General features: G+C 36.8%; 4 protein-coding genes and 1 long non-coding RNA gene across 9 annotated transcripts; 2 read left to right on the top strand and 3 right to left on the bottom strand.

Annotated features, from left to right (window-relative positions):
* The first annotated feature begins 4,279 nt into the window (after nucleotides 1-4,279).
* Nucleotides 4,280-6,637, top strand: ANNAT8 (annexin 8). Of its 2 annotated transcripts, none has more exons than XM_086578247.1 (6): nucleotides 4,280-4,482; nucleotides 5,160-5,305; nucleotides 5,395-5,607; nucleotides 5,696-5,908; nucleotides 5,985-6,074; nucleotides 6,175-6,637. In XM_086578247.1, the coding sequence occupies exons 1-6, from the start codon at nucleotides 4,407-4,409 to the stop codon at nucleotides 6,373-6,375; spliced, it is 939 nt and encodes a 312-aa protein (XP_086434373.1). In that variant the 5' UTR covers nucleotides 4,280-4,406; the 3' UTR covers nucleotides 6,376-6,637. The 2 variants fall into 2 exon arrangements, with proteins under 2 accessions (XP_086434373.1, XP_086434374.1); XM_086578248.1 differs by having other exon boundaries at nucleotides 4,281-4,482; nucleotides 5,988-6,074.
* A 394-nt stretch (nucleotides 6,638-7,031) lies between these two features.
* On the bottom strand, nucleotides 7,032-10,809 carry BIGYIN (Tetratricopeptide repeat (TPR)-like superfamily protein). 3 transcript variants are annotated; one of them, XM_086578250.1, is made up of 6 exons: nucleotides 10,771-10,809; nucleotides 10,032-10,318; nucleotides 9,540-9,678; nucleotides 9,300-9,421; nucleotides 9,085-9,148; nucleotides 8,754-9,018 (listed from the first exon to the last, which is right to left on the bottom strand). In XM_086578250.1, exons 2-6 carry the CDS (start codon nucleotides 10,122-10,124, stop codon nucleotides 8,933-8,935), a joined length of 504 nt encoding a protein of 167 aa, XP_086434376.1. In that variant the 5' UTR covers nucleotides 10,125-10,318; nucleotides 10,771-10,809; the 3' UTR covers nucleotides 8,754-8,932. The 3 variants fall into 3 exon arrangements, with proteins under 3 accessions (XP_086434377.1, XP_086434375.1, XP_086434376.1); XM_086578251.1 differs by lacking the exons at nucleotides 8,754-9,018; nucleotides 9,085-9,148; nucleotides 10,771-10,809 and adding exons at nucleotides 7,032-7,096; nucleotides 7,164-7,227 and having other exon boundaries at nucleotides 10,032-10,192; XM_086578249.1 differs by lacking the exons at nucleotides 8,754-9,018; nucleotides 9,085-9,148; nucleotides 10,771-10,809 and adding an exon at nucleotides 7,039-7,227 and having other exon boundaries at nucleotides 10,032-10,193.
* Nucleotides 10,810-11,321: 512 nt separating this feature from the next.
* Nucleotides 11,322-13,379, bottom strand: LOC147484352 (uncharacterized). The gene has a single exon (XM_086579740.1). The coding sequence runs from the start codon at nucleotides 13,377-13,379 to the stop codon at nucleotides 11,322-11,324; it is 2,058 nt and encodes a 685-aa protein (XP_086435866.1).
* A 1,818-nt stretch (nucleotides 13,380-15,197) lies between these two features.
* Nucleotides 15,198-17,657, bottom strand: LOC147484351 (uncharacterized). Of its 2 annotated transcripts, none has more exons than XR_015203955.1 (4): nucleotides 17,520-17,657; nucleotides 17,166-17,286; nucleotides 16,475-16,571; nucleotides 15,198-15,511 (listed from the first exon to the last, which is right to left on the bottom strand). It is a non-coding gene; the product is annotated as an uncharacterized LOC147484351 (long non-coding RNA). The 2 variants fall into 2 exon arrangements; XR_015203956.1 differs by lacking the exon at nucleotides 15,198-15,511 and adding an exon at nucleotides 15,571-15,661.
* LOC147484350 (ABC transporter G family member 39-like) lies at nucleotides 16,541-22,080 on the top strand. Its single transcript, XM_086576331.1, has 17 exons — nucleotides 16,541-16,647; nucleotides 17,019-17,095; nucleotides 17,205-17,258; nucleotides 17,352-17,744; nucleotides 17,841-18,122; nucleotides 18,215-18,531; nucleotides 18,620-18,780; nucleotides 18,920-19,023; nucleotides 19,107-19,239; nucleotides 19,324-19,389; nucleotides 19,529-19,617; nucleotides 19,842-20,174; nucleotides 20,256-20,546; nucleotides 20,659-21,104; nucleotides 21,211-21,382; nucleotides 21,478-21,732; nucleotides 21,811-22,080. Exons 1-17 carry the CDS (start codon nucleotides 16,587-16,589, stop codon nucleotides 22,078-22,080), a joined length of 3,504 nt encoding a protein of 1,167 aa, XP_086432457.1. The 5' UTR covers nucleotides 16,541-16,586.
* The last annotated feature ends 2,096 nt before the right edge of the window (nucleotides 22,081-24,176 follow it).

The following is a 24,176-nucleotide window of genomic DNA, read 5'->3' as shown; positions in this document are numbered from 1 at the left end:
GTAAGCAATCAGGTTTTCCTTCACAAACAATTACTTCATTATCAGCCAGAGTTGCACCTACCCTTCTTAGCCAGATTATTAGCTGTAAAATTTGCCTCTCTGAAGATAGTTGTAATCTTCATTTGCTGGAGTGCAGTTGTGCTATCTTGCTTGCATTTTCCAAGGCACATTTCCACTTGTAAAAGCAACTGCAGGTGCCTCAGAATCCGTTTCTATCCAAAGTTGGAACCATCCTCTAGCCACAGCAATCTCCACCCCTTCAAGAATGGTCATGCACTCTTCCCAAAAGTTTGTTCCAATGTCAATCCTCTTCCACATTGTCAGCTTAAAATCACCCATATTACCTCTGTAAGAAACACCAATACCAGCTGGTCGTGGGTTGCCCAAAGAGGCTTCATCTGTTTAGAAAATATTCGTTAGATGAAGAAGTTTCACTCAAATCCCAGGTTAGACAGAGTTAATCAGTAATTGTCTTGGTACAAATAATCCGATTTTCTAAGCATAGAAATTTCTCTAAAATTGACAACAACTGGGCCGTGGTACAATGGAATGTATGTATTCACTTCATTATACCCTATTTCTTTTGCTTTTGAAGCTATTTACCGTTATAGCAACGTATAAGCTCGGTCAATATATAACTTCTATCGCCAAGTGCAACAAGGCTTTCTGTATATGTCCTTGCTTGAAGGAAGCTTGAAACACTTCGGTATTTTGGTAGATTACTATGCATATTCATATGATTCCTCGCACCTTCCTCTGTAGAAAGTATAGGTACCAGGCGACCCATATGTTTCGGATGTTCAATTTTAAACAACCTTGTCCAAGATTTCTTTACGCCATAATCTTTCATCATCCATGTTTCAACCTCATCTGTATAATGACAAATTCCAACACAAAGGCATCCGTCTAACGTTGCAACAGCAGAACACCAATAGTTTTGAACTTCAAACTCGGGCAATGGTACCTCATGTAACTTATTAACACATAAGTCGAACGCAAGGACACATTTATAATGATTGCCACTGTTAGTCGCAATCGCTGCCCAGTGAAGTGCATTATATATTAAGATATACAAGTTCCCCTCCTTGATTAGTATATATATCTTCTATGTAATAGGGAATGTCTCCACGAATTATAACGTAGTGAGTAGACACTGACTAGAGATCGAACCCGCAATTCTACCATCTTAATGCCCACAGGCCACAACTACATAGTCTTTGGAACTTGGAAGTAGAATTTTAACCTAAACCATCAGGCATTCTCTTAAACGGATTATCCCTTAACGGACATGGTGTCTTGGACAACTTATTTAGTGTTTTGAACCGTTTATATAGTGTCTGATCAACTTTTTCATTTACGCTTATTACATGATTGTGGACAAGACTAAACTGTTCAAGACACTAAATAACTGCGTCAAGACACTATATAATATGTCCGTAAACGGATAATCCGTTTAAGAGAATTCCTACCTAAACCATGAACTATCCATAAAGACATTCGTGGTAATATCCTGTATTCTCCCGTAGACGGGTTCCACACAGGGCTGAAAATATCGGTCGAAAAATTGATTTTTTGCCGATATTTATCGTTTTTTCAGCCTACCGACTTTGAAACATTCGAAATATCGGCTCCGAAAATTAAATTAATTTTAAACCGATATATATATCAATAAAACCGATATAAAGATATATATTGGCGATATATTTCGACATATTTGATATATATCGTTTGACTTGGTTGGACAGTTTGACTTTTGACTGATTTTGTTGACTGTTGACCAATATATCGGTGATATTTCTGATATATCTCGATTTTTCAATTTTTTTGAATATTATCATCAAAATGGACAAAAACGATATATCAATCCGATTTTAATATATATCGGTTTTGGAAGGGTCTAAAATATCTTCAAATCCCGAAACTTTCGAACTTGGTTCCACAATCATATTTGATATTTTATGTCTGGCCGGATAAATAGTATTCCATTACAAGAACCCCGTATCATATACATGAATCTTGATTGCATGACCGAGTAGATCACTGCTAAAATCACACAGTCTCTCAGCTTGTGAGAGGCTTAGTTCACGCTTTCCCAAAACGAGTTTTGTGCTGCATAACCGAGTAGATCACTGCTAAAATCACACAATCTCTCAGCTTGTGAGAGGCTTAGTTCACGCTTTCCCAAAACGAGTTTTGTGCTGTTATTGTTCCCTTTGTTCTTTTCAAGGTGCAAGTTGACAAAGCGAGGATCTAGAATATATGCATCCCACGCTTTGGATACGCACTGGAAGCGTTTCAAGACTTGATTGGTAGTCTTAAAAGTATATCCTCCATGATGTCATGTGGGATGACATTGGCAATTATCACCATCATCTTCGTTCACAAACCTGTGTCACTGTGGAGCAAATATTTTACGTTTAAGTGCATCTCCAATTGAGGGTGTCAAGCGGTATAATGTGTGAAATTTACACTTCTATTTCGAAAAAACCCTTTCCAATGGAGAATGTAACCCGTATACAATAGCTATTAGTTGTTAAAATTTGGTGGAAATTCTCCTCCCAGGTTATTAGTTGATAAGAAACACAAACGTAGGTTTAAATGTTGTTGGTGGGTTTTTAAAGTTCGGACGTCACTTCAACAGACGTCACTACTCTTGTTTCCAGATTTTTAAAATACGGACGAGAGTTAAAGTGACGTGCGTTCTCCACTTAAAATTTCTTTTGCAAACTTGCAACGGTTAACGTCTGTTGTTTTATTCTTTATTTCCACACCACCACTGGAAGAGCCATGAGGTGTATATTTATTACTTTAGAAATAGAGGTTGTCTACTCCGAAGATGTCCTCATAGGGACGAGGTCTACGACCGTTGGATGTGTGATCCAACGGTTTAGAAATACAACATCCTCTCATTTTCTCTCTCATCCTTTTTGTTTTTGATTTTCAGACCATTGGATTGGTTCGCAGACCCTCATCCCTATGAAGATATTCTCGAGATAGCTGGAGCCTTAGAAATAAGGGTATAAAATCCTAGTAGCATCTACATGGAGTCTATATGGAAGTGTAGATTTACACACTCCATTGGAAATACTCTAAGACTCCCAAATTAAATAGTGGACTTTGTAAAGAAGCCGACTTTAGATAGCGGCATTATTGTCCATCATTTAGGCCCCAGCAGCCCAGCTTCCCACCAAATATACATCGCCGATATTTTTCAATAAATACTCATAATTTTGACCAGTCTCGATACTTGAAATCAAAATATACAATTGCCAAGAGTTTAATAGTGATCCAAGTGTCTACTGTCTAGGGTATCCAACCGCACATAACTACAACACAATGCTGGCAAAAAAAATTGCTTAATGGTTGACAATCGAGGCAAAATACCTACTCAATTATACTCACATCACACCTGCTCCAACAAATGACGAAATCAAACGTGATTGTTTGGTTATCTTAATAATTCCTTTGTTTAGCATTATCGCTTAAAGATAAAAAAAAAAAAAATGTATTCATCGTTTGCTCCGTCTAGTGTAGGTTTCTCGGCACCACATTTCGTTTTGGGTTAACGAGTATTGTCCCCACGGATGAATCAATTAGGATTTTCTAACCACTAAATGAAAAATTAAGATTTTTTCTCTCTAAATACACACAAAAAAAACACGGTCAATCCAAATTATTTTTTTTTTTAAATTTAGAAAAAGACTTTAATTTCTCTATTTAATAGAAAAGAATTCCTAATAATCCTTTCGTTTTTATTGTTATTCTTAGACCAGAATCTCTTAATCTGGTCCAACCTGAGGGAGTCAAGTTAGTTGGATTTGGCGTTTGTGTATCTAAATCAACAAACAACTAGGGGAGCATGGGACTGAGGCAAAACGTCAAAGCTAAGACTAGACCGTACCATAGAAAATTTCGTAGTATTTCTCAATATATTTGGTATTTAAGAGTTTCTGTATGAGATATATCAGAGATTTCAACACTAGTATTCTGGTATGTGTAGGAAATTCTAAACATTCTAGTTAAAAACTTAAAACCCTTTGGAATATTTCCGCCAATTTGAGATTTTGAACAAAGTTTAGAAACTAATGATCTTCCATCCTCATTATTTCATTAATTAATTAATAATTAGTTTGTATGTTAAAACAAGAAAAAGAATATAACAGAGGCGTTACTCCTTCCTATTATTTCATTATTAATTAATTAATAATTAGTTTGCATGTTAAAAGTAAAACAAGAAAAAGAATATAACAGAGGCGTTACAAACTATTTTTTTTCTCGATAACCAGGCGTTACAAACTATAATGATAACTTTTGAGCGCTTGTTACTATATAAATAGAACGTTACCTTGGCCACCTTTGATATACACACTTCTCTGCTTACCGTTTTTAAAACTTCTTAAACTGAAATGGCTACTCTAGTTGTTCCTGATTCTGTTCCTACTCCTCTTGAGGATGCTGGCAAGATTAGAAAGGCTGTTCAAGGTTCTTCTTTCTTTCTTGTCTTCACTTTTGTTTGTAATTTAGCAGTTCATATAGTAATCATGTGCTAATGAAAGCTGTTACGATGGTATGATTTTTGGAGTTGTTTGATATAGATCATTAAGAAGTTGAAATTTTTATTTTCATGTAGAACTAGAACCTTATGGAATGATGTTCTTCTTTGTTTCGTAGAAGTTTTGTAAACATTATCAAATTTACATTTACAATTTCTTTTTAGCATTTTTCCTTTGATAAACACTGTCTTGGATTTGCCAAAAAGTACAAGGGAATGCTTTTTTCCGCTTTTTTATCTAGAAAACTATTTTTCACCAATATTTTCCCATCAGAGGGAGAGTCCGGAGTCCCCATTGTTATCTATGGATGTCGAAAATATTGTCGTACTTTTCATAGTGTCCAATCTCATGCATGTTGTTCCATAGGCCTACTTATACTTGTGATTAACATATGAAATGATCAGGTTATGGTCAGCCCAATCAGATCCTTATTTTTTCTTTGCGTTATTTATTCGGATCGAAGAGTTGTTTAAAGTAAACCTCCCATCTTATTAAAGAGTTGAAAATAATTCTTTGCATGACTAGAAAGGAATCAAGTTCCTTAATCGAAATTTTAATTAGATGGTTTCTCATAAGAATTTTCCTTTACATTAAATCTCTATTCAGGGCTGGGAACAGACGAGAAAGCGCTTATATCTGTACTAGGACACAGAAATGCAGTTCAGAGGAAGCTAATCAGGCAAGCATATGAAGAACATTACAAGGAGAATCTCATCAAGCGACTCGAAACCGAGCTTTCAGGGCACTTCGAGGTTTCCTATAATGCTACACAGTCATATATTTCATCATCCCTTGATACTGAAAACTAGCTATCCAATAACTTAAATTAATTTCGTTACAGAAAGCCATGTATCGTTGGATGCCTGATCCAGTTGAACGAGATGCTCTATTCGCTCATTTGGCATTAAAGGGACAAAACTATAAGGTAATTGCTGAAATTGCTTGTGAACTCCCTCCAGACGCTCTCTTAGCAGTGAAACGGGCATATCAAAGTTGCTACAAGACTTCGTTGGAAGAAGATGTGGCTTCACATACTTCAGGTGACATTCGCAAGGTATGCTATTCGGTTAATAGACTGTTACGATGTCACTGATATGTTAGTAAGCAGCCTAAATGTATAGACGATCATGCTTGTGCTACAGATACTTGTCGGTCTAGTTGGCACATACAGGTATGATGGGAATGAGGTAAATCCAAATGTGGCATCCTCTGAGGCCAAGATTCTCCAGGATGCAATTGGAGGGAAGCACTTCAACCATGAAGAAGTCATTAGAATCGTGAGTACAAGGAGCAAAGCACAGCTGAATGCGACATTCAACCGCTACAAAGATGTTCATGGTGCTTCCCTTACCAAGGTATGGAACAAACAGTTGTAGATGCGATTTTAAATCATTAATCAATATTCTTTGATTTTACAAAATCATGTTTCAGAAGCTATTGGGTGACCCATCTGATGAATTCTTAGCAATATTGAGAACAACAGTCCGATGCATCACTGACCCTATCAAGTACTTTGAGAAGGTGAGGCTTGGAATTATAAAAGCAGGTCTTAAGAATAATTTTGGATATCTATGCCAACTATTAAGTTGAACTTATGATTTTGTGTTGTGGTCTGTTGAAGGTGGTTCGCCATGCGCTTACAAAGGCGGGAACTGATGAAGATGCCCTCACGCGTGTAATTGTTCGACACGCTGAGAAGGATCTGAAGGAGATCAAGGAGCTGTACTACAAGAGAAACAGTGTAACTCTTGCCAAATCAGTTGCCAAGGAGACATCTGGGGATTACGAGGCTTTCCTCCTTACCTTACTAGAAGGGCATTAGTTCTCTTACAGAAAATTACTCAGTTGGTGTCCAATTAGCTTTTAATTCGCTTGGCTTTCGTTTGCTTTATGTAGACTGTCGATGAGGTTGAGTATTTTGCTTTCTAGGCTGTTGTTTTATTTTGTCTGTCAAACCCTACTCATTTCCAGTTGCTTTGTTTCACTCTGTATGTATGTGATACAGAGTTTTCTTGCCATCCAATGTCAGTGCATTTTGCATTCTAGTTGTTGCTGGTGTAAGTTAAAAAATCCTGTTTCCTTGATCCTTGCTCATTTGTGCTCATTTTTGGTCGTTATCTCAAAAATGAACCAATTAATTTATATTTTCCCAGTATACTTTGCAAATTGGACATTTTCACAGCAGAATGAACTGATGTGCCTCTAACTGGGAACCCATACCCCAAAGTTCCATTTATAATTTAAATTCAAACATATTATTATAGAGAATAGAGAAGAGAGAGAGGAAAAAGAACAAGAAGAGCCTAATAAAAGAGCTGAAAATGTTATATGTTCTCTTCTCCAAATCTGTACAATCTTTTTTGTTACAAACCTAATGCAAACTAGAGTCAAGTGCTCAAGATAACATGTCACTGAAAACATGCATATCAAAAAGATAACCACACGGGTTTTGCTAATCAAGTTAAAGTGCATAGTTAATGCGGAGGAAACAAATCATTTCTTACGAGCCAGTGCTGCAGCAATGCCTATGCCGATCACACCATCTGTAACAAAAAAGATTGCTCTCAGAACCGTGTCCATTATAGAGCAAATTAGTAATTATAAGTTTACCTTTAGCTATTTTGTCTTCAACCGTCTTCTTCACGGTCAGGGCCTGCCTCCAATCAGGTGCAATCTGGAAAGTTGAGTCCAGGTTATTACAGCCGAGAAGAATAAAGCAAAGATGTAAAGCTTAAAAGTTTCTCATCCTAAACCTACAACAGGAGTGTTCTAGCTGCATCATTTTGTGCAGCACCTAAAGTGAATAATGAAAGCTGTAACGATGGTATTTGACATAGATCATTCAAAAGTTGAAATTTTTATTTTCACGTAGGACTAGAACCTTGTGGAATGATGTTCTTCTTTGTTTAGTAGAAGTTTTGCTAACATTTCCTTGTTCGTCTTTGTTTAGTAGAAGTTTTGAAAACATTTCCTTCAATTACATTTACAAATATTTTTTTTAACATTTTTTCTTTGATAAACAGTTTTGGATTTGCCAAAATACTGTCCTACTTTTCGTAGTATCCAATATCATGCATGTTGTTCCATAGACTTGCTTATAATTATGATTAAGATATGAAATGATCAGGTTATGGTCAGTTCAATCAGATCCTTATTTTTTCTTTGCGTTATTTATTCGGATTGAAGATTCAAATGAGTTGTTAAAAGTAAACCTCCCACCTTACTAAAGAGCTGCAAATAATTCTCTGCTTGATTAGAATGGTATCATCGAAATTTAATTAGATGGTTCCTCATAAGAATTTTCGTTTACGTTAAATCTCTATTCAGGGCTGGGAACAGACGAGAAAGCGCTTATATCTGCACTAGGACGGAGAAATGCAGTTCAGAGGAAGCTAATCGGGCAAGCATATGAAGAACATTGCAAGGAGAATCTCATCAAGCGACTCGAAGGTGGTTCGCAACGCGCTTACGAAGGTGGGAACTGATGAAGATGCCCTCACGTGTGCAATTGTTTGACACACTGAGAAGGATCTGAAGGAGATCAAGGAGCTGTACTTCAAGAGAAACAGTGAAACTCTTGCCAAATCAATTGCCAAGGAGACATCTGGGGATTACGAAGCCATTCTCCTTACCTTACTAGGAGAGTGAAGGGCATTAGCTCTCCTACAGAAAATAACTCAGTTGGCGATATGTCAGTGCATGTTGCATTCTAAAAATTGTTGCTTAGGACGTCCTTAGAAGGCAATATTTTTATGATCTTGAAAGGGCCAAAAAAAGCATTTTCAAGTAACGGATGGTAAATATTATTTGCATTGAGTTTTGAAACTCTTGCTAAACATAATGCCCTGCTGCCTCAAACTAAGTAGCTCAAGTGAAAGAGGGAAGATGTCAAACCATGCTTGTGGCTAGTGCAGCAGTATTCTATATATTTCGACCCTCTGTTTGAAGTCCTACTTTGAAATAGCAGCACAATCCTTGGGATCATGCACCATCACAGATGTTGCGAGAAAAAAAAATTGAACTTACCAATATACATTTTCCCTGTATACTCTTTGCAAATTGGACATTTTCACACCAGAATGAACTGATGTGCCTATGACTGGGAACTCGTACCCCAAAGTTCCATTTATCATTTAAATTCAAACATATTATAGAAAATTGAGAGAGATTGTGGAAAAGGAACCAGAAGAGCCTAATAAAAGAGCTGAAAATGTTATATGTTCTATTCCCCAAATCTATATAATCTTTTCTGTTACAAACCTAATGCAAACTAGAGTCGAGTGCTTACGATAACAAGTCACTGAAAACATATCCAAAAGATAACCACACGGGTTTTGCTAATCATGTTCATATGCACAGCGAATGCAGAAGGGGACAAATCATTTCTTGCGAGCCAGTGCTGCAGCAATTCCACCAACCACAAGTCCTGCAGCAGTTGCAGCAATGCCTATGCCGATCACACCATCTGCATAAAAAAGATTGCTCTCAGAACTGCATCCATTATAGAGCAAATTAGTAATTATAAGTTTACCTTTAGCTATTTTGTCTTCAACTGTCTTCTTCAGGGTTAGGGCCTGCCTCCAATCAGGTGCAATCTGGAAAGTTGAGTCGATGAAAGGTTATTACAGCCGAGAAGAATATAGCAAAGAGGTAAAGCTTAAAGTTTCTCATCCTAAACCTACAACAGGAGTATTCTAGCTGCATCATTTTGTGCATCACCTAAAGTGAATAAATTAAAAAAAGCACCTCCAAGCTTTGTTCCAACAGCTGCCTACTCCTCGAATAGTCACCACTCCTGAAATTCCCAACTGCCAGAAGATAAAGCTTCTCCCTCTTTTGTAGCGGACTACCTGGATTGACCAAAGAATCTGGAAAAACCAAGTTGGTCAGTCATATAACATGATCCAAAGGAAGATTAGATCAGCACAAACATCCCAACACTATGAATGCCAATAAATGAGATGGAGTAGTGCTTATATGATAAACCTTCAAGCATGGCGAGCCCACGTTGCACATCTTCTGGTTGTTTAGAGTGAACAAGCGCCCACGATAACCTCATGATGCTCTCTTTCTTAATTTCATCTGAGGTACCATTTGCAACCTCTGCAACTTCTCTCTCGCAACCCTGTAAACCACTAGTTACAACACTAGCTAAAAATTCACAGAAGTTAAAATGCAGCAAATGAAAGCAGTAAACAAAGGGTTTTTTTTTGAGTCCATAACAATTTCTAAAGGGAAAAATAAAATTATAATCAATACATCAACCAAACCAATTAATAATTATTTACAGGATTGAACACACCCTAAAAACAAGTTACAGAGAAAGTGGCATAAATGAATCATGGATCAAACATATATGAGAAACACTGGAATTCAATCAAGCATGAATAATCATACCCAAATTGACTAAATCATTAAAAAAATTTACTTTAATTTAAAACCCTACATATAATAATAATAAAAAAAAAAAAGACTTACAAGGACGATGTCACGGTCACACCAAGGAAGTTGATCTCCACCAGTGAAAAATGCTCCAATTGAATCGAAAAACTTCCCCATTTTGGCTTCCATGAGTTTTTTCTCTTTCTCTGCTGCAATGAAATGAGTCTGGGTCTCTTTTTCTATTGAAATGATAAACTTAAGGGCCAAGAAAATTAAGGTTTATTTACTTCTCAAGAAAGTGAACAAAATGCCGTCGACAGATTTTTGTGTTCTGATATTTCTCGATATGTCCAGATTTCAGCCCAACGTCTAAAATTATTTTACTATAATAGCATTCCCAATGCAAGTGGATTTATTCTTTTCACCATTTTGGTGGAAAGCAAGGTGAAGTTGTGCAATGCAAAGGTGAAAAAAAAAATCTCAAACGGAATGTTGGATTCCGTCTGGAGGCTTTTTGATTGAGACAGAATGTAACATCCCGTCTGGTATTTTGTCTGAAGTTAAAAAAAAAACCCGAAAAAAATCGAAAATACACTCTAGATTTCATTCCGTCCGGAAAAAAAAACCGATTTTTTTTTTAAAAAAACACACGAAACGGAATCCAACATCTCGTCCGAAGATATCAAGTCAGTCACTATCTCGGTTGAAGATTTCACCTTGGTTTCAACTTGGCAAAATAGTCACCAGTTATTCACCTGTGCGTTGGGCACTCATTTTCCACAAAATAGAAGTGACTATTTTCACAAACCCCCCATTTCACCTGCATTGGGAATGCTCTAAGCGGACGTATGGTGGATTGGTGGGCAGGGATGAATATGTTGAAATATTCTATGAGAACAGCGCCAATTAATACGAGCTAAATCCTTAATCATATATATATATATATATATATACACCAGGAATTCTCTTAAACGGATTATCTGTTTATTGACATGTTATATAGTGTCTTGACGCATCTTATTTAGTCTCTTGAACAGCTTATTTTATGTCTTGCCCACGATCATATAATAGAAAGGCTGTTTAAGACACTAAACAAGCTGTCCAAGACACCACGTCCATTAAGAGAGAGAAGGTCTGCACATATATACACGTACAAACTGAATTTAATAACAAACCTTCCAAAAGATGGATAGGATTTAAGCAAAGGGACCTATATAATCTTTAAAATAAAGTACGTCAGATACACTGATGTTTTGAACTTGAACTAGAGGTTGTACACACTACACAGTACTCTCTTACATGATCAAAATTAAATTGCTAGAACAGGACACTCGGAAAAAAAAAATTTGAATGAGACATATGAGTGCATATAATACTCCGGGCAGTCTACTCATCTTCGGCAACAGTTTCGTAATGATGGGCTATATGAACATCCTCATCCACATCTTCAGTACCAGAAGAACGAACGACAACAACATCATCACTATCTTCCATTGGTGGGATATTGTGAGTGTTTGTAACTTTACTAGGTATACTACTAACCACAGGAGACAACCATTCAACTTGAGCCTTCAACAAGTCAAATTGGCTCTGGAATTCCAAAGCGGTTCTCGCTCTTTCTTCAAGCTCTGCATACGGACTCTTAGAAACATATTCAAATATGACACTTGGGAGTTGAGTGAGAACACGATGCATTGTGTCAACAAATAGCTGCTCAATGCGGTCGTATATCTCTTTGACTGAATTACAACGTCCTTTCTCAATGAATTTGAGTATGATACAACACTCTTCGTCTGAAAAACAACAGGGAATGTTTTTCAATGTCATCATAAACTCTTCAATTATCCCAAAAGCGCGATCTAGATCAGCCTGAGACTGAGATTCTGCATCTGCTGAGTTGTGAATTCTTACGGGATATTTCTCTTGTAAGGGGATTACTAGTTTCTTCTGGAACCAATGGTTATGGAAGTGTCTACTCTTCCACAGATCGTTTGCAACTACTCTCTTGCAAACACATTTGAAGCTAAAGGAGTTCACTCGCTTCTCAATGAAATGAGCAATTTCAAAAGCTTCATCTAAGGCGTGAATCAGAAGTTTGTGAAGGTCAGATGGAGTCGCAACAGCTGCTACTCTTACAAGCAGTACAAGTAAAAGACAATTGTTACCTTTGTCATGGGAATGTGACCCTAGAGATGGACTAGTTGTAGACAGGAGTTGAGTGATATTATTCATTGGAACCTGTCTGTACTTCTCAACCAAGCTTTCAATGTCTTCCCTGACTTTACTATGCAAGTAAATGATTTCTAAGGTTTTAATAGTATGGCCAGCAACCCATGCACAAAACTTTTTCACTACCCAAGCTGCGACTGTAGCCACTCTGTCCATCCATAGCATTACTATTTCCTTAACGAACGACACATAAATAAGGACATTCACTAATACTTCAATGGTTTTCACAGTACTCATTCTTGAAAAATTCAGAGGCAAAGAGTAGACCTTCCGATTAAGTAGTAATGTTGCAACTACTTTGTAGTCCTGAAATCTTGCACAATCCCAATTCATTCTTTGGAATGGATCCTTACAGCTTTCTGAGAAGAACCATCTAAAGGTGATTGCAAAAGAACCTATAACTATGGTGATAATTTGCGTGACGAACACCACCCACATCGACCATTTATAATCAGAGACGCCTGCACAGAACTTCAAGTCCATGATATACGTACGAACACCAGCTTCTATTAGAATCAGAGGAGCATATGTGCACCACTTGCCTACAGTGGCATAATGCGTAAATGCACACACTCTCAACTGAGGATTAGAGAAGTGACTGCGGAAATAACAGTGCCTTAACCCTTGTATCATATTCCCTCCTTTGTAATGCTTTTCAAGGCCGCTTCTCCAGTAGTCGTTTCCTTTCTCTGTTACCCAATAAATGTTGAAAGTCACATACCACATTGCCATCAGTGTTAACCACATTAGAGATAAGAGTAAAACATGTTCTACAATGAAATGTGTGAAGATAACACCAGTGGCAATCTGCATATAGATATTGAAAATAACAGCGATAACAAGGACACTCAAAGAGGCCATATTAGCGAACAATTCAGAGTCTTTCATATTTCCAAGAGATGGCATGAAAAATCCCATAGAAATACATATGAATAGAGTGCCACAAAGCTTAGATAGCTGGTCTATAACACTAGGCATTGGAGTAGTAAGATCCACTGGAAGCTTTGTAGCTATTGCAAGAAGAGTGAGTGTAAATGAATTGACAGAAAAAAATCGACAGGGCAACCATGGTTGTCTTCGACGAAATCCATACACCATGTCATGAATTAGAAATAGGAGACATACCAAACTGGCTGCAGCTATATACAAACCAATGGTTGGCATAGGGGCGGAATAGTTTTCCTCGGTTAAACTGGAACATTGTTGGTTCCCCATTTTAGTATTTATTCTCTTTTTGAGTTTAAGTTCTTCTTCCTGTACTTGTTCTTTCCATCTTCTTCTCTTACTATTTATAATAGTGATCATGTGTCATTGCATCTTGCATTGGATGTATGGCCTTGAGAGCTGGCCTGACATGATTCCCTCTCCCTTCCCTCTATTCTTTTGGCAAGTGTTATTCCTATTATGCTTTACTTGTGGATGACTTCTTGTTTTTAAATTACAGTGGCAAGGCCTTTGAGATAAAAGATGTTAAGGGACCATTAAAAAGGAAAAATTCTGTCTTCACTTTATCTTTGTTTTGAATTGGTATTTTCCAGAAGAATTACCTCATTTAAACATTAGTGAGGTTTAGGGGTGGATCATGGACATGGCCTCATATAGTGTTTGTTATATAATCAGTACAGTGCAATGTGCCACTGATATCACTTTTCTTCAAAAATCGTTCGGTAACACCTGCAGGCTGCAGCTAATCATTGGTCTTATATATGATTGTTTACGTATTAAATATGAAAATATGAATTCTTGTTCGCAACGCAAGGGATTTTCTCTTTTGTATGGATTTACTAATTTTATCTTCTCTCTTATTCATACTATACTATGTTCATTTTTCTTACTTTATTTGAGTTTTGAAGCTGTTTATCATTCTAACCCTGAGTATAAACAAATTAAGAGCCTATGATGAGCCCCCATGTGAGCAGGTTGATTTTAAATTAAACCATTGGATGGTCTCTAGATTTGTGTTTGCTTCAAATTTTGCATTGCTCAACTTTCCAGACCTGCACATTAAGGAGAGATCTTGTTCCAAAAGGAAGTCTATAATTTGGTATCATTATTGATTACATATTTATATGCCCCCCATGCTAGTATGCCACACACCGTACCTAATAGGTTAGACACAACAGAGTGATTCTAGACTATTCAAGTGATGGAGGTCACACTTCCCTTTTAATTTTTAATTTTAAAATACCATAGGGTGCCTAAGTAATTTCTTATTTGTGCAGGAATTTTTGGGAAGTGGGATAATGGAGGAAGCCAAAACGCCAAATATGTGAAGCTTCTACACCTAATTGAACTTGAGCAACATTTTTCAAAAAATCAACGTCAAGAAAATTATACAAGTATTTGTTCCCCCGTATGATCTTTCGACATCTTAATAAATGTGATAGTGATCCATGGAGTTTTTGCATCGACGTATACATACTAGATGCATGAATTTCATGAGAGTTGGTCATAAACAAAAGAGTATTGTAAACAAAACTTTGGATGATGCAATACGGCTCAACACATATCAATTTGACCAAAACGTACCTTAGGCAGTCAAGGGCGTTTACATTGATCATATCTCAGAGGATACCAATTCTTGATCAAAATTTGAAGCAGTTATAGGGGTTTTCAAGGTAGCTAGGTAGAAAAATAATCAAAGCAAAAGGAAGAAAAATGTCTTAAAGCTGTAGTTGCAGTTAGGTACTTTGCTGATGGTAAAAAGCAACAGTACACAAATCTTCTACACTTGGTTGGTTGTGGATGGCATCAATCATATAATTAATTTCCTAACTACATAACTGATTTGTATACATCACATAATTTATCTGCATCGTCTTAAAATCATATATGACCAAACATAGTTTAAATTTATAAAGGAAAACGTGCTTATATCACTTCATTCAACCTTCACAATTCTTTCGTGAATTCAAATAGAAATAGTGCATGCAACCAGTTTCTCTTCATCTTTGTATTATTACATCTTTTACTCAGTTCAACATGCAAATGCAAATTGAAGATGAACAACTTTCTTCTGAGACAACCTCCACCGGGCGAGGTGAGCATAGAGTTTTATTATTTTTCTCACAGCTTTTGTTTACACCATTTCTTCGTTTGTGTCCTCCTAGTAATCCAATCAATTTGCATCACTACTTCTACTGTTCTACACTTGCGTGAACAAAGACCCCGAAGTTGTTATAATAGAAGTAGCACCAGGTTTATTTTATATACTTCTCACTTCTCACACTACTAATAACCAAAAGAAACTAAAAAAGCTCACAGTCTGGAGCTCTGACTGATTCAAAATGGCAGGTTCAGTACGAGTACCTGAAATTCTTGATGACAGGGGAGCAGCGAGTGTACGCCTGGCAAGCAAAAGAACTGTTTTAGCAAGTGAGAGCATTTTTACAACAACAGCGAGTACCCGAAGAAGCAGAGACGATGAAGAGGACCTTAAATGGGCTGCATTAGAAAAGCTTCCAACTTATGACAGACTGAATGTATCTCTACTGAAGCTGGAACAAACCAAGAGTGGAAAAGTACACCATGATCAAGTTGATGTAAGAAAACTAAACCTCAAAACTCGTCATGAACTGCTTGAAAGATTAGTCCACATTGTAGACCATGATAATGAAGTCTTTGTGGCCAAACTCCGCAAAAGGATTGATAGAGTGGGTATAATATTACCAGAGGTTGAAGTGAGGTATGAACATCTCAATGTCGACACTGAGGTGTATGTGGGTGGTAGGGCGATGCCTACACTACTAAATGCCACTTTAAACGCAATCGAGGTGAATTACAAATCACTGTTCATTCCATGTTTCGTCTCCAAATATTATGCTAACAGAAGTAACTCCCTTTTGAGTTTTTCTAGCCTATCCTAAGCGTAATTGTTTAATTGAACTTAAATGACACCAGAGTATTTTAAGCTCACTGAAGATATTTAAGGGAAAGAAAAAGCCACTGAGAATTCTTAAAGATGTAAACGGAATCATCAAACCTGGGAGGTAAACAGACTAACAGTACTCTTTTGATATACTTTGGTGTTCTGTTTTCATTGATGTGTTCCATAATTCACACCGCGTGGAATAAACAAAGTAGTTATTTTCAGGCTGACACTAGTTCTGGGTCCTCCAGGTGCGGGAAAGACGACCCTCTTGTTAGCTCTTGGAGGGAAGCTAAAAGAGGATTTCAAGGTTAAACCCGAAACTTCACTACTCCTTAAGAACTACTTGCAGTATTTCACTTTTAAACTCATAATATACTGAGAGGACTAGAAATAAAAATAAAATAAAATAAGAGCTGGTTATATGTTTATTCATTGTTACCTTATCTCTCTAGCTCTCTGGAAGTGTTACATACAACGGACATACAATGGAAGAATTTGTTCCACAGAGGACTTCAGCCTACATCAGTCAGCATGATCTGCACATTGGAGACATGACTGTTAGGGAAACATTGGATTTCTCTGCTCGCTTTCAGGGTGTTGGACACAGACTAGGTATTTGTCCTCAATACCTTGCATTTGTATACTCATGTTAGGTGGACTAACAATTTGACACTTTGATATTTTTAGGAAAATAGACATAAATAGTAGAGAGAGGAGTAGAAGGGTAAAAAAAGTCTTTAGTGTCTCTGCTAGTTAAGACTTAAGATTGCAATGCAAATACAAATAACTTTTACAATCATCCTTTTGTGTTTTGTCTATTGGTCCTCTACCACATAAGTACCTCGAACAACTGCTCTCTTATATGTAGTACGCAGCGAACCAAGCACGGCCTTTGTCTAAAAACACAGTTTTTTCTTTTATTCATTCATTTATTTATTAATTAATTTTAATATAATCTTAAATTATGTTCAAAAACTTTGCAGATGTTCTTGCTGAACTTGCGAGAAGGGAGAAACTCCAAGCAATCAAACCAGACCCAGACATCGACATATTCATGAAGGTACAAAACGTATTAGTAAAAATAAGACAGAATGCACAAATAAATGGACAGAAATAATTACAATTCTTACACACTATCTTATCATCATATTTCTTTCCCTACGGCTTAGGCAGCAACCATTCCAGGACAGAAGTCTAGCATCGTCACTGATTACATGTTGAAGGTAAGGAAATTGGCATTGTCATTCAAACCTGCACAGAAACATTGGAAAAAAAAAGCAAATCAATTAACAGGGGAACTCTGATTACATGAACAGTTACTCGGGCTAGAAGTATGTGCTGATACAATGGTAGGAAATGATATGAGGAGAGGAATTTCGGGTGGGCAGAAAAAACGAGTTACTACAGGGGAGATGATAGTTGGTCCTGCAACAGTTCTCTTCATGGATGAGATTTCCACAGGGTTAGACAGCTCAACGACCTACCAGATTGTCAAAGGCCTGGAGCACATCATCAAAGTATTCCAAACAACCATGGTCATATCCCTCCTCCAACCTGCACCCGAAACTTTCAATCTCTTTGATGATGTGATACTTCTCTGTGAAGGGCAGATAGTTTATCATGGACCTCGCGACTCATTACTTGATTTTTTCGAGATGATGGGATTTAAATGTCCTGAACGGAAAGGCGTTGCTGATTTCTTACAGGAGGTCTGGTTCCTATTTATTTCTTTCCTTTGCATTTTGTTGTGGTTCTCATAAAATCTGTAACCATGCAATCGAAACTGAAACTCTTGTTCTAACTAGGTGACGTCAAGGAAAGATCAGGAACAGTACTGGCATGACAAAAGACTGCCATATCATTACATTACTGTTGAGGACTTTGCACAAGCTTTCCAATCATTCCATGTTGGGAAAGATCTACGCTCTGCACTTAATGTTGCTTATGACAAGGCCAAGTGCCATCCAGCCGCTCTTGTGAAGAAGAAATATGGGCTCTCAAAGACAAAACTTTTCAAAGCATGCTTTGACAGAGAAGTTCTTCTGATGAAAAGGAGTGCATTTATTTTCATTTTCAAAGCTATCCAAGTAAGGACAAAACTATCACCTTTGATAGAACTGAAATTATTATGCGCAACTGAGAACCAGGATATCGACTTTTTCCTTTCTTTGTTATACAGCTTTCATTTGTGGCGGTGATAACAATGTCGGTTTTTTGGAGGACAAAGATGCACCACAATTCTCTAGAAGGCGCGCAAAAACATCTGTCTGTGCTATTCATCGGTCTGGTGAACAACTTGTTTAATGGGTTTGCAGAGGCTCAAATGACAATTGCAAACTTATCAGTATTTTACAAACAAAGGGATGCAATGTTCTTTCCACCATGGGCATTATCACTTTCCACATTTATATTAAGGGTACCAATATCATTACTCGAGTCATCAGTATGGGTAGTTATAACCTATTACACAACTGGACAAGCACCTAGCTTTGGAAGGTTTGTCATAAGTCATAACTAATCTGACTCTTATTTTTCAATTTTAATCTTATTCTTCTAACCACTCTATTATTATAATGGTTTCTAGATTTATTGGACAGCTGCTATTGATGTTCAACCTGCATCAAATGTCACTCTCCCTCTTCCGTTTCCTTGCTGCATTGGGACGGAAAGTGACTATTACAAACACAATTGCGGCATTTGTTCTACTAACCATTTATGCATTAGGTGGTTTCGTGCTCTCCAGAGGTAGGAAAATCACCATTATTTATTCTCTGGTAGAAAAGAAATAAGAATAAGATAACTTTCACATATAAATTAATAAGTTATCCATCACATTGACATAATGTACCTAATGAGCTTTCTCCTAATCCTGTGAAAATGGCAGATAACATATACAGATGGTGGGTTTGGGGATATTATACCTCTCCTTTGATGTACGGTCAAAATGCTGTTGCCGTAAATGAATTTTTAGCAAGTAGATGGAACCTGGTATCTCTGGAAGAAATGCATCAGTCAACATTGTTAAGAATTTAAGATGAGTATTGGTAAATGAAATGCTCCATATTTTGCAGGTAGGTGAAGCATTTCTCAAGTCAAGAGGTATGTTTACCGAGAAGAAGTGGTACTGGATTGGCATTGGAGCTCTCTTGGCATACAACCTTTTCTTCAATGTCATATACACATTAGCTCTGGCATATCTAAATCGTCAGTAAAGAACCCTTTCTCACTTGTAGCCTTATCTGGTTATATTTTTTTGTTATTTGTTAACAACTTGTTTCTTCATTTCAGCTCTTGATAGTGCTCAAGCATCTGTTGCTAACAGCGAAGAAGCTAGCTCTGAAAATGAAAACTCGGGTAAGGATTATTTAGCTAATCCCAAAAAAAAAAGAAAAAGAAATTAGGTTGAGAAGAAAATTTATAAGCTTTCTTACGTTAATATGAAATTCAACATCGTTGCATGTCTCCTAATAGAAACTGTATGTGTTCTTTTTAGGCGAAACCAAGAAGAAAGGGATGGTTTTGCCATTCAAACCTCTTTCCATGGCATTTGATAATGTGAATTACTTCGTTGATATGCCTTCAGTAAGTAGTCTTTAACTGATGCAACCCTCCTGTTAGCTTGAGTTAGTTGTATGCCTTTTATGCAACTCCTTTCCAATACTTTTATATATCTAACACTGCTCTCTTAGCAAAAAAAAGCAGTCTTGAACTGAATGCAACTAGATATTTGGCCCCTGAAGTCCTGATCCATTTATACTTTCATCAAGATCTTGAATCTCTATTTTTTTTTTTGTCTGTTTGAACAGGAAATGAAGCAGCCGGGAGAATCAGAGAGCAGACTCCAACTTCTTCATGATGTAAGTGGCTCATTCCGTCCAGGTGTTTTGACGTGTCTCATGGGTGTCAGTGGTGCTGGAAAGACCACTCTGATGGATGTACTAGCTGGAAGAAAAACCGGAGGATATATTGAAGGGTCAATCACTATTTCTGGATATCCAAAGAGGCAAGAGACTTTTGCTCGCATTAGCGGTTACTGTGAACAGAATGATATCCACTCACCCAACATCACTGTTTATGAGTCCCTTGTCTTCTCTGCTTGGCTTCGCCTACCTGCAGACATTGATGACCAAAACAGAGAGGTGTGCTTTTTAAGACTTCCATGATTGAAACTGATGAAACTTATTCCTGCAATGCATTGATAACTCAATTTCATAATGCAGATGTTTGTGAATGAGGTAATGGATCTGGTAGAGCTAGACAACCTAAGGGATTGTATGGTTGGTGTTCCGGGAGTTGATGGACTCTCGACAGAGCAAAGAAAGCGACTCACAATTGCTGTAGAACTCGTCGCCAATCCCTCCATTATATTCATGGATGAACCAACTTCAGGTCTCGATGCTCGAGCTGCAGCTATAGTTATGCGGACTGTTCGTAACACAGTTGACACTGGGAGAACTGTAGTCTGTACGATTCACCAACCAAACATTGACATCTTTGAGTCGTTTGATGAGGTTAGAAAAAATTCTATTTGGGCACAACGACACCATCTATTCAAAATGATAACATAATATTTTCACTGATGTAACTTGTAAATTGCTCAAAATGGTGGTTTTTCTACTACAGTTATTACTCTTGAAACGAGGAGGGCGAGTTATTTTTGCCGGTCAACTAGGGGAACACTCTCAGGAGCTGATCAAATACTTTGAAGCAGTTGATTGTGTTCCAAAGATTACTCCAGGATACAATCCAGCAACATGGATGCTAGAGTCTAGTTCAGCAGGTTCTGAGAATCTTCTAGGTGTAGACTTTGCGGATATATTTCTGGAGTCCCCTCTTTATCAGAGGAACAAAGCACTAATTGAAGAGTTGCAGAAAGCAGTTCCAGGTTCTGAAGATATTCACTTCAAGACCGTGTTCTCACAGTCCTTTTGGGTTCAAATCAAAGCCAGTCTCTGGAAGCAATACTGGTCTTATTGGCGCAATCCACAATATATTGTAGTTCGGTTTTTCTCCACTCTTATTTGTTCTGTGCTCTTAGCAAGCATCTTTTGGAAATTGGGTGGCAAAGTGTAAGCATCAATCTTCATCTAAAAGTTTGTTGATGTATGAGTATTACATATAGCTATTTCACTCTATACATTTGAGGAACGTTTGACAGGTATGGCCAATTTTCAGGAAGAAGCAAAAAGATCTTCTGAATGCCATGGGTTCCATGTTCTCTGCAGCTTTCTTCTTAGGTATCAGTAATTCAATGTCGGTGCAGCCAGTTGTAGACATTGAGAGAAGTGTTTTCTATAGAGAACGAGCAGCTGGCATGTTTTCTACTCTCCCATATGCTTTAGGACAGGTAACGTAGACCTCAAGAGCCCTTTTGCACTATGTTCATAAGAATGCAGGCAATGCACACGTACATAAATCTTCCAATAATAACAAATGATGCAGGTTTTGATCGAGATTCCGTATACCTTGGTGCAAACCTTAATATACGGAATCATTATATACTCTGCATTAGACTTCCACTGGTCAGTAGCCAAATTTCTGTGGTGCATATTTTTCATGTTCTTCACATTTCTCTACTTCACATACTATGGCATGATGACGGTAGCCTTAACTCCAAACGCCCCCATGGCGGCCGTCCTATCAACAGCATTCTATGGAATTTGGATGATCATGGCCGGTTATCTGGTCCCAAAACATGTGAGTGAAAAATTTTAACGTTCAAAGTTTTATTCTCTACCTCTAAGCAATAACTTATTATATGTGTATGCGATGCAGGACATTCCTGTTTACTGGAGATGGTATTATTGGGTATGTCCTGTTTCCTATACGCTCTATGGTCTAGTGGTTTCCCAGTTTGGTGACATGACACAGACGGTGTGTACAGTTGGAGGTGACGAAGTCCCTCTAAAAGATTTTCTGATAAGTACATTCGATTTCCACCATGATAGGCTGGGTGTTGTTGCCTGCGCAATTGTTGGCTTTGCTGCTCTTTTTGCTATTGTTTTTGCCTACTCTGTACGTGTTCTAAATTTCCAAAACAGGTGAAAAAATGCCCCAACAAGGCGTTCTTTTAAAGTTGTGTGTTGAAATGAGGATATCTCCTACACTTTGTATAAACATTTATTGGTTACAATTATACTGAAATTCAATTAAAAGTTACTTTTCATTCGCTTCAATTTAAATGTGTAAATGCATTCACGTTTATAAATTGAGCTCATACCGTGTAGGCCCTGAGGCAAAGCGACCCAAGCAGTTGCTTTGGGATACCAAACCAAAACAAAAAATAGGAGCCGCACTATTATCGGTACAAAACAAAAAACTTTCTAATAAAGAGTTTAGCTAGTTGCCACTTATTTAGGACTCGGTACAAAACAATAAACTTTCTAATAAAGTGTTTAGCTAGTTGCCACTTATTTAGGACAAAAAATAAACCAACCATATTTAAGAAAAAAAAATAAACACACGATTTCAATTAATCTCTCAATCCCTGAGAACCCAACTCTTTATATTAAACACTTTGGGAATACTTACCCTTACAAACAATTAAAAAAAAACAAAAAACACTAAACCAACTCACAATTAAAAAACCTAAACTTTTATCTATATATAAAAAAACAAATAAAACTCTTCTGTCAAATAACAAAATCATTTACAATCCCCAAGAACCCAACTCCTTATTAAACTATTTTACAATACTCACCCTTACAAACAATACAAAAAAAAAAAACAAATAACAAATAAACCAACTCACAATTAAAAAAAACCCAAACTGTTATCTATATCTAAAAAAATAAATAAAACTCCTCTGCCAAATAACAAAATCACTCACAATCCCCGAGAACCCAACTCCTTATTAAACTCTTTGGCAATACTTATCCCACTCTCATTCGTTACAAACAATTAAAAAAAAACAAAAAACACTAAACCAACTCACAGTTAAAAAATCCATACTTTTTTCTATATCTAAAAACAAATAAAATTCCTCTGCCAAATAACAAAATCACTCACAATCCCCGAGAACCCAACTCCTTATTAAACTCTTTGACAATACTTACCCCACTCCCACTCGTTACAAACAATTAAAAAAAACAAAAAATACTAAATCAACTCAAAATTAAAAAACCCAAACTTTTATCAATATCTAAAAAAACAAATAAAACTCTTCTATCAAATAACAAAATCATTCACGAACCCAACTCCTTATTAAACTTTTTGACAATATTTACCCCACTCGTCACAAACAATACAAAAAAAAAACAAATAACAATAAACCAACTCACAATTAAAAAGCCCAAACTGTTATCTATATCTAAAAAAACAAATAAAACTAATCTGCCAAATAACAAAATCACTCACAATCCCCGAGAACCCAACTCTTTATTAAACTCTTTGGCAAATACTTAAAAAAAATCCACTCCCACTCCCACTCGTTACAAACAATTAAAAAAAAAACAAAAAACACTAAACCAACTCACAATTAAAAAATCCAAACTTTTATCTATATTTAAAAAAACAAATAAAACTCTTCTGTCAAATAACAAAATCACTCACAATCCCGAGAACCCAACTCCTTATTAAACTCTTTAGCAATACTTACCCCACTCGTTACACATAATTAAAAAAAACAAAAAACATTAAACCAACTCACAATTAAAAAACCCAAACTTTTATCTATATCTAAAAAAACAAATAAAACTCTTCTATCAAATAACAAAATCACTTCACTCACTCGCTCTCTCTTGGATTATATTGAATAACACAAGTTAAAGAAAAAATCGATAACATTAACGCATATAGGGCCACATTCTATTGTCTTGCTTTGGGCCACTAAAATATCGGGGCCGGCACTGAGCTCATATATGTATTACGCACTGGAGTCTGGAGGTTTAGTGTTTATCAAATTAGAACAAAGTGAATTGCATTCAGTTCTCAACATTTTATATTTTATATTTTATGAAGAAAAGAAAAAGGAATGACAAAAGGCTTATCTCATCCAAGATCCTCTTATCACGGAGTATTATCTCAGCGTGTTATGGCTACGAGTACCATACTACCATTGTGTTGAGGAATCAGGACAGACTTGAAATTTGGAAATTGCCTTATGGAAGTGAAACTCTGTCAAATGACATTGGCTTTGTCCA

This window comes from Coptis chinensis, chromosome 8 (assembly GCF_015680905.1).
Source record: "Coptis chinensis isolate HL-2020 chromosome 8, ASM1568090v1, whole genome shotgun sequence".
Lineage (NCBI taxonomy): Eukaryota > Viridiplantae > Streptophyta > Magnoliopsida > Ranunculales > Ranunculaceae > Coptis > Coptis chinensis.
This window is presented reverse-complemented; position numbering and strand designations above follow the sequence as displayed.